The sequence below is a fragment of the Chanodichthys erythropterus genome, chromosome 7, assembly GCF_024489055.1.
Source record: "Chanodichthys erythropterus isolate Z2021 chromosome 7, ASM2448905v1, whole genome shotgun sequence".
Lineage (NCBI taxonomy): Eukaryota > Metazoa > Chordata > Actinopteri > Cypriniformes > Xenocyprididae > Chanodichthys > Chanodichthys erythropterus.
Window position 1 is genome coordinate 22,463,574 of NC_090227.1, and position 16,344 is coordinate 22,479,917.

A 16,344-nucleotide genomic window follows, 5' to 3' on the forward strand; every position below is an offset into this window, starting at 1 on the left:
ATCATTTATTTATTTCAGGTATTACTTAAATATCTTGTTTTTGATTTTCTACAAATAATTATGTTTATTTTTCTTTCTTACTTTATAAACAAACACAGTTTCTACATCAATTTTACACACATGGGTCAAAAATGACCCATATAGAAATCTTTAAGATTTGCAAATTTTTGCAAGTAGGAACATATTTACTGCAGACAACTGTTCATCTGCCACACATTTCACATCTTAACAAGGCTACTTTTGTATATTTGATGGATGTAAGTCTTATTATATTTAATATATTAGGCTATATATTTCATAATTTTTAATTTTTTGTCATAAATCAATGCAATTGGTCATCCTTTATGTCTGTCAGCGTTCCTGAAATGTAACAGTTTTGGACAAATACAACATGAGTCTAAAGTGACCCGAATTAGTTATTTTCTATATCGCATATATTACAATAAATAAATTTTATCATTCATTATTCCATCTATTACTCAATAACCAAATCCTTATTTTAATTTTTCCTTTCTTTTTGAATTAATTTTTTTGAATGTGTGTGTCATTACCTTTCTAAAGGCCAACGTATACTTCACTTTTTATGTGTACGTGAGGGTCAGCATACAGATTTTTGTAACTTTTTATAATTTCCGCCGGATTTCTGTAACTGTGTATGTGCAACCCTGCACATACACATTTAAATTGCGTTTGACTGTTCGCAAAGTACACTTTCAGCTTTTTTTACAGTGATGTCATAATCCACCTCAGTTCTGTTGAGGACCAGCCACTAACACTCTAGATAAAGAAAATCAAAAGCACTGTTGATCGATTCACTTATTATATATTTTCACTGTTGGACAGAAACCTTGTTCAAAGTACTTTTCAGGAACACTGATAGATGTAAAAGGTGACCAGTAGCATTGGTTTATGACAAAAAATACAAATTATGAAATATAATATACAGCCTATTATATGAAATATAATATGTCTTTCATCCATCAAATATACAAAAGCAGCCATGTTGAGACATGAAATGTGTGGCGGATGAACAGTTGTCTGCAGTAAATATGTTCCTTCTTGCGAAAATTTGCAAAGGTTTCTATATGGGTAATTGTTGACCCATGTGTGTAAAATTGATGTAGAAATACAAAACCTGTGTTTGTTTATGAAAAAAAGAAAGAAAAAATAAACACAATGATTTGTTAAAATCAAAAACAAGATATTTAGGGAATACCTGGAATAAATAAATGACAAAATACATTTCTTTCAAAGATTCAGCGAAGAAACACTCAGTCATGACTGAAATTACATAGGAAATGAATACGGGTCATTTTTGACCCATGTGTGTAAAATTGATGTAGACAAACAAAAACTGTGTTTGTTTATAAAGTAAGAAAGAAAAAATGAACATAATGATTTTTGTCAATCAAAAACAAGATATTTAAGGAATACCTGGAATAAATTAATGATAAAATACATTTCTTTCAAAGATTCAGCAAAGAAACACTCAACCATGATTGAAATTACATAGGAAATGAATACGGGTCATTTTTGACCCATGTTGCGCATTAGAAGGGGTTTTCATAGCTTGTGCATCAAAGGGTTAAGTCCTGTAAGTTGCGAGGTGGGACCTCCATGGATCGGACTTGTTTGTTCAGCACATCCCACAAATGCTCGATTGGATTGAGATCTGGGGAATTTGGAGGCCAAGTCAACACCTCAAACTCATTGTTGTGCTCCTCAAACCATTTCTGAACCATTTTTACTTTGTGGCAGGGCGCATTATCCTGCTGAAAGAGGCCACAGCCACCAGGGAATACTGTTTCCATGAAAGGGTGTACATGGTCTGCAACGATGCTTAGGTAGGTGGTATGTGTCAAAGTAACATCCACATGGATGGCAGGACCCAAGGTTTCCCAGCAGAACATTGCCCAAAGCATCACATTGCCTCCGCCAGCTTGCCTTATAGTGCATCCTGGTGCCATGTGTTCCCCAGGTAAGCGACGCACAAGCACCTGGCCATCCACGTGATGTAAAAGAAAATGTGATTCATCAGACCAGACCACCTTCTTCCATTGCTGCGTGGTCCAGTTTTGATGCTCACATGCCCACTGTTGGTGCTTTCAGCGGTGGACAGGGGTCAGCATGGGCACCCTGACTGGTCTGCAGCTATGCAGCCCCATACGCAACAAACTGTGATGCACTGTGTATTCTGACACCTTTCTATCAGAACCAGCATTAACTTCTTGAGCAATTTGAGCTACAGTAGCTCGTCTGTTGGATCAGACAAGGGCCAGCCTTCGCTCCCCACGTGCATCAATGAGCCTTGGCCGCCCGTGACCCCATCGCCAGTTCACCACTATTCCTTCCTTGGACCACTTTTGGTAGATACTGACCACTGCAGACTGGGAACACCCCACAAGAGCTGCAGTTTTGGAGATGCTCTGACCCCATCATCTAGCCATCACAACCCTTTTCAAACTCTTTCAAAACCTTAGTCTTGCCAATTTTTCCTGCTTCTAACACATCAAATTTGAGGACAAAATGTTCACTTGCTGTCTAATATATCCCACCCACTACCAGGTGTCGTGATGAAGAGATAATCAGTGTTATTCACTTCACCTGTCAGTGGTCACAATGGTATGCCTGATCGGTGTAAATACTGTATACACACACACACAGCAACTTTGGGGTTGAATGGTTGAGCTTGGCAAATGCAATCAACACTATACAATTTGTGTAAAATTCAAGAAAATAGAGTAAGATTGTACATTTGTATTCACAACATGCTGTAGAAAAAAATGTCTTTGTATTTGTGCTGCTCACCTTCATTTCCTTCATCTTTGCACTGAAACGTCAGCGTTTCTCCTGGATGAATATGAACTGAGTTTTCAGGTCTGATCTGCAGATGGTTTGTTTGGCTCATTAGAGTCTCTGGTGACTGTTGAGAGTTTCTCTCATAAATGTCACTGCGTTCTGTCCTGCTGCTACTAATACATGGAGAGTTCCATAGGAGAATCAAACTCAACAAAGAACTGATTCTGACCTCCATGGTCTCTATTAAAAAATAAATAAATTAATTAAATTAAAAAAAAAGAGACGTTTATTAACTTCATACCATGTACCAATATTACTGCATTTGCAATAATTATGTTAATATAAGACAGCTCTTTGACCCAAGTCATTCATATTATATATCTATGTACAGCAGCCAGAAAAAAAGTACTAATGATTTGTCTTCGCAAAACAAGCAAAACCTGAAATGTTGTCAAAGTAGAGAATTTCTTACTGTTATTATTAGAAGAATGAAATACATTTAAAACCACACCGATATATGACCTATATTTAAATATCACTCAGATCAGCCAGTCAAATACTCACAGAAGAGGTCTTGTAGTTTGTGCTGTTGTCTCAATAAGAAGAGTAAAGTACAGTCCTCACATGACAGCTCTTATATTTCATCTCGTGCTCCATGTTTAAAGATTAACATTTTTTTCTCTTCAATAATAGACAGGATGTCATGTGGATGAGAATGCCGGTTTATTATGGCTGAACAAATGTGAGTTTTAGGTAATTAGTAACATTCTTTGCCACCATGATAAATTTATGCAGAGTAGCAAATGAGAAATTGACTGTTGTTCAAGCAGGTATTCTGATTGTATTCATTCAATGCAATATAACAGCAGAAAATCATATTTGGGTATAACTCTGATGTATTTCTCTCAGTGGTGCATCGCTTTCCAAAAATGGTTGACAGATTTGTTCTGATGAGTCTTGAACAGGAGGGAAAACAAACTAAATGCAAATCATGAAACATTTGTGGACTGTTCAAAAATAAAAGGAATTTTAAAAATGAGAGTTTGTTGTTGTTGTTGTTGTTGTTGATGTCAAAGGCTGTGCGTCTAAACAGCAAAAAAATAAATAAATAAAAAATTCAGGCCCTTCATAGATATGACATTTAAATTCTGTTCCCTTTACTTAAACATATCTAATTTTGTCACAACTTAATTTAATTATGTTCAATCAACCTAATATAACTAAAACTGAAGTTTACTTAATCTGTGTTAAAACTACACAAATAATTTTTGATGACATAACTAAATTGGCAGTGGATCTGTAGTTCCCGCCATGCTTTGCAAAGGACTGCATTAGGAGAGTAAATTAAAGGATTAAAGTGTTATTTTATGTGATTTTCTGTAAAGGGAAATATGTTGTTAGTTGTAAGTGTTAGTGTTTAATGTTCATTTATGTTGGACATTTAGAGGAGTGTCTGTAATGTTTTTTTAATTTCGTGGTTTCCATTATGCAGAAGAGTGGCGCTTGTGTTTAGGCTGTGGGCACTCACACCATGCTAATGTCAGGAGTGACACTAATCTATTTTATATGTTCAATATATTGTGTACAATGATGAATGAAATTATAAATTATAATTGATTCTCTTATGATATGTTTTAACGTAAGTTTGACAAATATAAAAAAGTGTTTTAAAAATCATTTAAACTGTATTTGACCAAATTGAGTTGGACCAACTCATTTACATTTCATTACATGAATTTGTTTTCATGAGTTGGGGCTACACATGTTTATTGAATGGAAATCCTGCCCTCAATTAAAATGCGCAACACACGCCTCATGAGCAGCAGAACTTTTATTATGCCGCAGTCTCCGGCGCCGCTTCTGCTTTTCCAGTCATGAGTATGAGGTAACGCAGCTCTGTTTATCATATTAGATACATTTGAGTGTGTTAAATGATTAGCGTTACTCTGTGCGTTCGCTCGGCGGCTGCTGTGAGACACTGTTGCACACTGCAGTAAGATAAATCGATTTTAGAAATATTGGATGGCTTGCGTTGATAAATGGCATGCAATTCATTTTTAAAAGGTATTGTATCATGGAGAAAATTCTGTATTACTGTTACTAAAAATGAAGCTGCATCTGATTATGCTATGTTAGCCACTTGACAAAATAGTGTTTTTCTCTGAGGCATGGTAAAGCATGGTACTCGAAAAAAATCAAGAAAATTAGATTTAAACAATAAGACTAAACGTGTGGAGCTATATAACAATAATTCATTTTCTTTCTATAAATGTATCAAAACAGTTGTTCCCTTGTCTTTTAAAACATGTAAATATTAAAGCGTCTTTGGTGTTTCCATGGTTTCTACAAAATAATACCGGAAACCGAGAGTAACGCGGGTATGACGCAATTGACAGGCGACTCCTCACACGTCCCGGAGCCTTGGTTAAAATTGCAATTTTCTCACGATTTACAAACAGTTGCAAACATTTGTGATATTGTAAGTACTCAACTGAACAAAATATATAACACTGGGCCAGTGGGTTTTTTTTTTTTTTTTTTTTTGATATTTTACTGCAAAATTCTTACATATTGTACCTTTAATGCCCTGATGATTTGTGTCCTGAAGAATGGATGTGGATGTGGTAGTCATTTTATGGATGTGGAAGATCACGGTGCCAGCCAAATTTCGTACACAAATGTACATTACTCATCAATAATGGTATATCGAATGTGATTGGACCATAGTGACCTGCGTTGAGAAAAGTACATCACGTAACGTCACCCTACTTCAGCAGCGATCTAGACCATTTTCGATTTTTTTAGCAATAATTATACATCCAAATAAAAACAACTTTCAGGCTGTGCACACCAGTGATCCTCATGAAACGTTACAGAGTTTTTGCCACAAGGTGGCAGCAGTAAACTAAAAGATCACATGGTCTGTGAAACTTTTGTGTTTCTCTTTCATTTGTGGCCTTGCTTTTCCGAGCTGGCTATAGAAAACTGGATATAGAATTCTCGAAACAGCGAATAAAAGGCAATCCTCTTTCTCAGAAAAGTCTGATTATGTGGATCGATTTTCACCCTGTATGTTTCCCTCTGATAAATGGATGAGTTGCAGAAACACACTCGAGTGTCAGCAGTGAGGCCCCTCCCTCAGACCACAGAGCACTTGAAAGACACGAGGAAATAGACACAACACACAGTAAAACACAGTCCAGTGGATTACAGTCTCTGGAGGATTGAGGAGAAACCTGTCTCTGAACTGTGAATGTCTATCATCTGTGCATATGAATGAGTAAATTATAAGAAGCATCTGTTCATACCTCATTTGAATATCCTCAACCAGCTGGGGAAAACACGAAGAGTTTTGCAGGTAATTAAAGGAATTTAAGGTTCTTGCAACATTACAGATCATGTTTACTGATTTTTTTTTTTCAAAGTCACTTTTAGGGGGGTTTTCATGTGGCTACACTCAACATCTCGCCTCTTTGCAGTGTTTTTCTCTTCTTTTGGTGTGTTTGTTGTGACATGTTTTAGTTTGTTTGCGTGTGTTGAAAAGGGAGGGGTTGGTACGCTATAACAGCCTGTAAATGAAACTGCTATATTGATACATTTAACAGGGTTTTATGTTCATAACAATATAAAGAAATGTTTAATTTGTGATTTCCTGGCCTGGAAAACTCATGAATGAAATAGTGTGAGTGCAGTCTCTATAAAATATTTATTATTAGTATTATTTTATCCAGTAATCACTAACATTTGCCAAAACTACGGGAAACTTGATTTAGTCCAATGGATACAATGTTGTGTTGAATTTTCTCTATTGAAAATGTTACATTCCAAACATACAGGCCTACATTTTTTTTTTAACAAAAACATATTGCCCCTCAAACAATAAGAGTTGTTTATTTGTATTTAAACACTGGCTGTTTATGGCTGCATGACTGTTTTGTTCAGTCATTTAGAAAAAGTAGAAGTTACATTGAGCCCAAACAATTTTTGAACGCTTAAACAAAACTTAAAAATGTCTGTATGTCATTGAAACTACATCAACTGATGTCATACATTCACTAAAATTACTAATATTTAGCAAAAATTAAAGTCGGATGAAATAATAGTAAGAAATAGAGCAGTTATTGAAGAATTAGTAAAAAACTAAAAATTGTTTGTGTGTATATATATAATATAATATAATTAATAAATATATATATCAACAACTGCACCTAATTGCATATTTTTGCTCAGTCTGCATCAGCTTGATGTGTTAAATACGATACAAAACAAAACACAGGCCTATGAAAACGTTATGTATATAATATATATATGTAAAATGTATAAGTGTGTGTATATATATGTATTTGTATCGTATTTAACACATCAAGCTGATGCAGACTGAGCAAAAATATGCAATTAGGTGCAGTTGTTGATATTTATATGACCAAAAAGTATTATGAAATTCTGATAATTTGTAATGTAACACAATGAAATCTTTATAACTATAGCAGTCTACTCACATAAAATGCATATAAATGTGTATAAATAGTTAGTAAGTAGTAAGTATAGGTGTCACTCAATATCTCCCCTTAATATGTCTTTGATAATATTTAAATGCATATTTGTGGAGGCAAAACATATAATGCAATGCGATACAATGATAATTGAAAGATGGACAAATAAACGTTCCTCAAAAGCCTAATAGATCATATTTGATTCTCACATTTTAACAAGATATCTTGAAATATCAAGAGAAAAGATCCTGTAGCATTGAGCACAGATATCATTTTGTTAATTTTTTTTTAATGCAATGACACTGACACATTTTAAGTGTCCAGATACTTTCTGAAGCCTTTCAAACAGCCCAAATAAATATGTCACCAGTTGAAGACGCACCCTCTGTGAAAACACAATGCCATCGCTGACTCATTCTCATGATCCTGATAGTCAAGAATGAAGAGCCATGTGTTGTGAAAGGGATTTATATTGTGTTTGTCTTCAGAAACCAGGATCTTTTGTGCTGTCAATTGGATGGTGTGGTTCTGGTCTGGATGGGTGTATGGTGTCTTAAACAGATTTATCTGAGCTTCGTATCGATCTTTCCTCTCTCGCAGTCGTGTGTAATCCTTTTAAAGCTGTGTGGCGATGTGAGTGGTGTGCGTGTTCGTGAATCCTGCAGGACAACCCCTGGTGCTCCGTCAAGAGAGATAAAAAGCAGAACAATACAGTAAACTAAAGGAGGGGCCAATAGTATTTATCAGACGTTTGAAGACGTTTTTCTGTTTTTTTTTGTTTTGTTTTGTTTTCCCCTTTTTGCTCTTCTGGTATGACAGAGTGATACTGACTCATGTTCCACTGATCATGTGACTTTTAGATGTGTTCTGCATGTAGGAATAGTTCCTGCCATGTCATTCCAAACCCATGTTTTCTTGAGGCAAGACAATACAGGCCAAACCCAGTGTTTTTCATGCACTGGTAAATTTTCGCTTCCATTACATGTCTTCTTTCAGACTAGTAGAAAGAAAACATCCACAATACATATTTAATTGTGTATTTTATCACACTTTAAAGGCAATGAGATTATTTTCTGTCCTGCACTGAGAGCGAAAGCTCCACTTCAGCAGCTTTACATACACCAAACTTTACAGTTTTATTCCTATCTATATTCTGAAGGTTTTTACTGGGGGGTTTGTTCATATATCATTCACCTGATATATGTGTTTAACATTTTATTTCTAAAAATATTACTTTTTTCTTTTCTGACAGTATTTTCTGATCTGTAGAGTAATAAAAATCCCTTCTGTAAAAACCTTTTAACTCTAATATGTCAACAAAATGAAATAAGAATTTTGAACCTGGCTGGGCATTTATGCAAGTGAGTGTAGCCTATATTTAAAGGTGCAGTAAGTGATCTGGAATATGTTAGCGTTAGCCTGCTAGCATTGAAAGCATATGATCCCACCCTCCCTGCAAAAGCCACGCCTCTTCCAAAACACATGAACACGTGGGCACACACACAGCTGCTCTCGGCAAAGCGTCAAAAGAAACAGCGGTAAATTACCTAATTTCTCAAAGCACATAACATTACAATAGTAATGAATGTAAACAACTTAGCTTGTACCTGACTGCTGCAGATTAATTTCGGTGTTGAATCTGTTGACATGGAAACGGACTGAACAGCTCTGGTTAGAACGTCACAGGTTGCCATCTCTTAATTACGGTAGTTATGACGTGAACGCAAAATAAGCTTGTTGTTTTGATACGGTAGGAACTGTAAAAGGTGGCTGCTGTCCTGTTTGTATGTGGTGGTGCTCCGACACTGAGGTATGTCTGTATAAACTCTACATGAAACAAGTTGATGTCTGCACAAACAGGGTGTGCAAGGGTGTGTAAAAACTAGGGACGGGCATTTAAAAAAAAAAAATATTGCATTAGAATATTTGTGCTCATAAAAAACGAATATTCGAATATATTAGTTTATTTAAATGACATTTAATGAGAAAGACGTTATTTTTTTAATCATCAAATTTTTGTTGCCATTTCTAAACAAACTTACGATTAGGCAATATACACAACAAGCTAAAGTCCGTGAGGCAGACGAAAATGTTCTGTCATCAAATACAATCAACTTTTTAACATGCTCCACAGTGCCACCCAGTGCATTTAGTTATAACTGTGATTGGGATTTATCATTGATTTACTGCATTTACGGCCAGCAAAACAACATTGTAAAACTCGAATAATATTTTTATTTTTCGAGTAGTAATTACAGATTGAATATTTAACTATTCATGTACACCCCTAGTAAAAACATACGTTAACAGGACATTGTATTATTTAATTCAGACCGAATATAAAAATTGGGTGAACATTTTATGGTTCTACACCTTCCACAGACCACATATATATTTATAAAAAGAAAAAAGCATTTAGACTGATTAACATAGTGATTTTCAACCAGTATAACAAAAATGTTTCTCAAGAGAATCACCAATTGCACCTTTAAAGGGATAGTTCACCCAAAAATGAAAATCTGCTTACCCCCAGTGCATCCAAGATGTAGATGACTTTTTTTCTTCAGTCGAACGCAAATTATGAACGATCGGTTTGTGCGAGAAACCGAACATTATTTATATAATTTTTACCTCTAATACACCACTATGTCCAACTTCGTTCAGCTTCCTGTTAGTGAGGTCAAAAAACGCATTGTGAAGACGGAAGTGATGTCTCGCCCATATACTTCAATGAGCGCGAGACATCACTTCCGTTGTCAGAGCGCGATCAGACCTCACTAGCCGGAAGCTGAACGGAGTAGGACATAGTGGTGTATTAGAGGTAAAAAATGATATAAATACTGTTCGGTTTCTCACACAAACCGATCGTTTCGTGTCTTAGGACATCAATGTGCCGTCACGAGCCGCAGGGTTTAATTTGGATTTGTCTATGGAAGTTTTTTCGGCTCTTATTGTTCAAGTTCCCAATCACTGCTATTATTTGACTGACAGACGGCAGCGGTTGCAGTTAAAAATCATAATTTGCGTTCGACTGAAGAAAAGTCATCTACATCTTGGATGCACTGGGGGTAAGCAGATAAACATCAAATTTTCATTTTTGGGTGAACTATTCCTTTAATTAGATAACACCTCATTTGCATATTTAAACATAACAATTTAGAAAAGTTGTAATTCAAAACCGTTGTCTTATGTTGTGAGTAATTAACTGGGGAAAGTATGGTGATATTTACTAGTTAAAATCCCTTTTCACCTGTAGTGTCTTGCCATAAACCCCATATTATTGTCTTTTACACAAAAGGATTTTTTTTTTCTTTCATTTTTGTGTTCAGAGATTTGCACTGTATACTTAACGTCAAACTGTGTTGAATGTTATTCAGGCCAGAGAAACACATCCAGGGGTGCGTTTCCCGAAAGCATTGTTGGTGAACCATGGCCGTAAGTCCCATTGAACTCAATTGGTATCGACGGAACTTGCGACCATAGTTTGCTTTCGGAAACGCACCCCACAACGGTGTTTCCACGTTAGCTTTTTATTGCTCTGTTTTATAAATGACACTCATAACTCAATTCTTGTTCTGTATTGCTACCGTATTTCTTCCGAAAACACACACTTAAACCGAAACCGATCAGGCAAATGAAGAAGATATTGGTGTAAGTGTAAAGCAATCCAAGCTCCTAGGTCAATAACCCACAGAGTGTTCCTGCATAATGATCTTGTGTCTGTGTGTCATTCCAGACTGCAGCATGTTCTCGTCAGTGAAGCCGTTTGAAGGGCAGCAGTTTTCAGCCCTGAGGAAACAGTGCCAGCAGAACAGGACTCTGTTTGAAGACCCAATCTTCCTCCCTGTGGACCAGTCCCTCTTCTTTCACGGAAACCGCATTGGAAAAGTCACCTGGAAGAGACCAAAGGTATAAAGAAAAATAGCTTTTTTAGTTTGCAAATTCTACTTTGATGCAAATAATGTGTCATTTCTTACATAATGTGAATTTGTTGTTAAGTTTGTGTGTAGTTATTGTATTCTAGCTTACTTTTGTCAGAAAATAATGGTCTATCATTTTTATTACATAAATAAAATTTAGATACAGATTCATTCCCTAAATCTGAATTATTGGTCTATATTTTTTACTATTTTATTAATAAAGAAATCTAAATATTTTATTAGATTTATTTAATAAGTCTGAAATATCGGTCTATTTTTATTTATTTATTTATTTATTTATTTACTCACTCTGAACTTAAAGTTCAGTATTTGAACAAACCCCTGAAGTATTACAAAAAGAATAGTCAGCGAACAACACCTATTATTATGAAGGAATTTATCAAAAGACCTGATAATTAGTGGCCTTTAGTAACTATTAATAATTGAATCCATTAAAGGTGGCTGCTTAGATTAAACCTATCACCTAAATAACCTGGATGTTGGCATTAATCATATCTGAGCTCTGTGCTTATGGAAGGTGTGGCTCTTCTGGCCGCAGATCTTATGTAACTGGACACCACTTGTAACTTGCGCATTTAAAATGATGGCAGATAAATGTGTTTGTAGTTAAAACAATAAACTCTTCTTACAGTCCCCTACTTGACATTATTATATTTAGCCAAAGATTATAATAGTTATTGTTTCAAAATGTGCCTGAGTAAATGTTTGTGTACAGGAATAATTTCCTGTAGCTGTCATAACTGGTGTCTTGGTGTGTGATAAATACATCCTGGTTCAGGTGTATTTACATGCTGAGAGAACAGATTTAAGTAGATAATCTATGCCAGAAATGGGTGGCTTAGAGCTGTTGATGAAATCTGTTTCATGTGCAATATTTAGTACACTACCATTCAAAAGTAAGATTGTGAAATATTATTACAATTTAAAAAAAAAAAAGAAAAAATCTATTTGAATAGATTTTAAAATGTAATTTATTCCTGTGATGCAAAGCTGAATTTTCAGCATCATTACTACAGTCTTCAGTGTCACATGATCCTTCAGAAATCATTAAAATATGATGATCTGCTGCTCAAGAAACTTATCTTGTTATTATCAATGTAAAAAAAAAAACAGTTGTGCTGCTTCATATTTGTGTGGAAAGACAAATTCTTCAGGAATCTATGATGTAACATTATATTTGTAACATTATAAATGTATTTACTGTCACTTTTGATCAGTTTAATGCATCCTTGCTGAATAAAAGTATTAATTTCTTCCCAAAAATAAATAAATAAAAAACAAATATATACAGTACAGTCCAAAAGTTTGGAACCACTAAGATTCACTAAGTTTCGTCTGCTCACCAAGGCTACATTTATTTAATTAATATTTCACAATATTACTGTTTTTACTGTATTTTTATTACAATTTAAAATAACTGTTTTCTATTTGAACATATTTAACAAAGTAATTTATTCCTGTGATGGCAAAGCTGAATTTTCAGCATCATTACTCCAGTCTTCAGTGTCACATGATCCTTCAGAAATCATTATAATATGCTGATCTGCTGCTCAAGAAACATTTCATGTGTACAATTGTACAAAATATTTGTGTACAATATTTTTTTCAGGATTATTTGATGGATAGAAAGTTCAAAAGAACAGTGTTTATCTGAAATCTAATCTTTTGTAACATTATAAATCTCTTTACTGCCACTTTTGATTGATTTAATGCATCCTTGCTGAATAAAAGTATTCATTTCTTGAATTTCTTTTCAAAAAAATAAAAATAAAAATTCTTACTGACCCCAAACTTTTGAACGGTAGTGTATAATGCTACAGAAGCTTTGTATTTCAGATGCTGTTCTTTTGAACTTTCTATTCATCAAGGAATCCTGGAAAAAAAAAAGTACACAACTGTTTTCAACATTGAAAATAATCATAAATGTTTATTGAGCAGCAGATCAGCATATTAGAATGATTTCTGAAGGATCATGTGACACTGAAGACTGGAGTAACGATGCTGAAAATTCAGCTTTGCATCACAGGAATAAATTACTTTGTCAAATATATTTAAATAGTACACAGTTATTTTAAATTGTAATAATATTTCACAATATTACTGTTTTTTTTACTGTATTTTTAATTTAAAAAAATGTAGCCTTGGTGAGCAGACGAAACTTCTTTTAAAAACATTAATAATCATGTGGTTCCAAACTTTTGGACTGTACTGTATATATAATATATATACACTGCCCTCCAAAAGTTTGGAAACACCCCTGGCAAAGTATGGTTTTGGACGATATCAGCATAAATCCTTATCATTTTTTGGTGCAAATACATTACAGTAACTTGACATTATCATTGAAGACCAGCAATAATAATTTTCATTTTGATTACATAATAATGGCATTATATACATGTCAAAGTCAGACATGCCCCTTTGCCAGCTGTGATGCCTGGTTACTGGTTTAAACTTGGCCCAGGTTTGTAAAAGAGTTTTGGGTCAGCAGCACAACTTAATAGCTTCAACAATTGATTGCCAATTAAGTTTAGAATAAAATGAACCAATTAGAATCCAGTTTAGGTCAGATAGCTGCTAATGGTAGCCTGACTTCGTCATACTCATATTCTAGGCAGAATGTGAGTCTGATACTGCTCCATTGCACTTGAATTATGGGGCGTGTCTTAACCGAACCAGTAAAAAACAACAACTCTGCACTCAATTGGATAGACCTACAACCAATCAGAGCAACGCAGTAAGTGACGTATGTTGAACTTGTACTTAAACTTTTGCTGAATCCCGTTGGAAGGACGGCAAACACATCTTTCCCATCGACAAATGCCTTGATTGCGGTTCTTTGTTCGTCTTTAAAAATGAATGTGCTGTCGATTTCTTTTATTACAGACGTGATAGCGGAATCTAAACATCTTAATTCTCCAGCTGCAGTCATCGTTGGTGAAAACCAATTCAACCCAAGCGCTCTTTGATGACGTGGGTGGTTATGTAACCGCAGATAGCCTGTCCATCATCGGTTAAAGCCCGCCCTGGCAATTTGATTGGCTCGGCCTTCTGGGAGCCGAGCATAATTACTCCACAATGGATCGAGTCCAGACCGAACTTCCCGTCCAAAAAATGTTGTGGGCGGGGTTCGGGCTGGCACCCAGGCTATGCTAATGGTGGATATTTTGATGAATTGAAAATTTAAGGTTTTTTTCTATGTATAAACTGTTTATTTAATAAAATGTTTCCGTAGTTTGCGTAGTTCCTTATCAGTGCAAAATTATCACAAATTAAAAAGGATTCATGCCAATATTGTCCAAAACCCCACTTTTCTAGAGCGTTTCCAATATATCAATTCACAAATTTTAGCAGCTCTAACCTAATTGCTCAGAAATTTATAGATTAGCACAATTTAATCAAAAGCCTTTAGATCAGAAGGTCTTTAATGAGAAACATAAATTTAGTTTAATTTCTTGACATGTACTATGCTTCTCTTCTTTCTTCCCCTCCCTACTGTTTTCAGTGTCTTTACAGCAGCAATCACACAAAAACAAGCCTAAAAGATCTTTGTCGATTAAAACTGAACCCAGTCCATTAAAGGCTCTGGGAAAATCTTTTTGGCATTCCATTAACTAGTTAAATATGTATGAGGTTTTAAGTAATCCACTGAATGGATTGTCATTTTTAGACAAGCTTAAAGGTTGTATTAGCTAGTGAGCGGCTAATGTAACCGTGTTTGCTCAGTGATTTTGATCTGTAGATTTGGCTTCTTATCGTATGTGATTTATTGTTTTTTTTTTTTTTTTTTTTTTTTTTTAATCATCTGCCAGGTGAAAATTCTGGATCTGATGACTTTGTAAATTAACAGCAAATCTCCTCAGCAAACTGCATGATTTGAGGAATCAGTCATGTCAGAAACACAAACGTTACACCCCAAAGTTTAATGCTAAGTATGAGCAGTAGTAATAGCAATGCCAATGCCACTGAATGGTTGGTCACACAGAGCAGTGTGTTTACATTTAGGGAGCATTGCTACATAGAGTACATATATTCAGGACACTCCCTTTTTCACCGTCAGTGTTCTGTTCGGGCATGTGAGTGCAATTTAGTTGAACAAGTGCAATACCATCATCCGCCCACTAAAAACCTCCTGTCATGAACTGCACCATTTATACTGTTTGTTGAAGCATTGAGGCAGAAGTCTGTTTTGTTAACTCAGGCCATTCACTCATGAATGTCACATGAAGCAGCTCTTCCTCCCCACAGCTGATGTTTTCTTTAGCATCTGAAATAATACTATCTGTTAAGTTGGAGAGGGAGAAAGAATACTCTGGGGAAAATCTGATTTATGTATTTATTTATTTATTTATGCAATTTATTTTATGATTATTTATTTATGCAATTGGAGTTTTTTTTAAAGCTTCAGGTTTGCTATGTTTGTTTATAGGGCTGCACAAAAAGGGGCAAAAAATTATATATTTTTTATACATAAATATGACTGTAAAATAATAATAATTATTATTATAATGATATTTATTATGATTTATATACAGTACAAATCTACTGGGTATTTTTGTATTTTTTTGTTTTTGTTTTTGTTTTTTTACAAAAAATACAATACTAATATTATATCTTAAATTCAGCATTTTCAGACATTAAACCACCAATCTTTTATTTTGGTGGAAAATCAAGGGGAACCATTAAAGGGTTAGTTCACTCAAAAATGAAAATAAATTCATTAATTATTCACCCTCATGTCGTTCAACATACGTAAGACCTTCGTTCATCTTCGGAACAAAAATTAAGATATTTTTGATTAAATCTGATGGCTCAGTGAGGCTGGAGCTTTACGAATCGAATCAGTGACTCGGAGCGCCATAGTCACGTGATCTCAGCAGTTTAGCCGTTTGATAGGAGATCCGAGTCACTGATTCAATTCGTAAAGCTCCGTGTTTTGAAATCGGCCCATCACTATATTGATGAAAAGTCATTTATTTTTTGGCACACAAAAATATTCTCGTCACTTTATAAAATTAAAGTAAAACTACTGAACTCGCATGAACTATTTTAAATATGTTTTTAGTACCTTTATGGACCTTGAGAGAGGAAATGTCATTTCTGTGACTCAC

At 34.8% G+C, this 16,344-nt stretch overlaps 1 protein-coding gene across 1 annotated transcript in view; it reads left to right on the forward strand.

Annotated features, from left to right (window-relative positions):
* Nucleotides 1-5,973: 5,973 nt before the first annotated feature.
* Nucleotides 5,974-16,344, forward strand: part of capn5a (calpain 5a) — a 29,901-nt gene continuing 19,530 nt past the window's right edge. Inside the window, exons 1-2 of the mRNA XM_067389895.1 lie at nucleotides 5,974-6,157; nucleotides 11,029-11,201. Of these exons, the coding sequence (XP_067245996.1) occupies nucleotides 11,037-11,201 (165 nt within the window). The 5' untranslated portion in view covers nucleotides 5,974-6,157; nucleotides 11,029-11,036. The remainder of the gene's footprint in view (nucleotides 6,158-11,028; nucleotides 11,202-16,344) is intronic.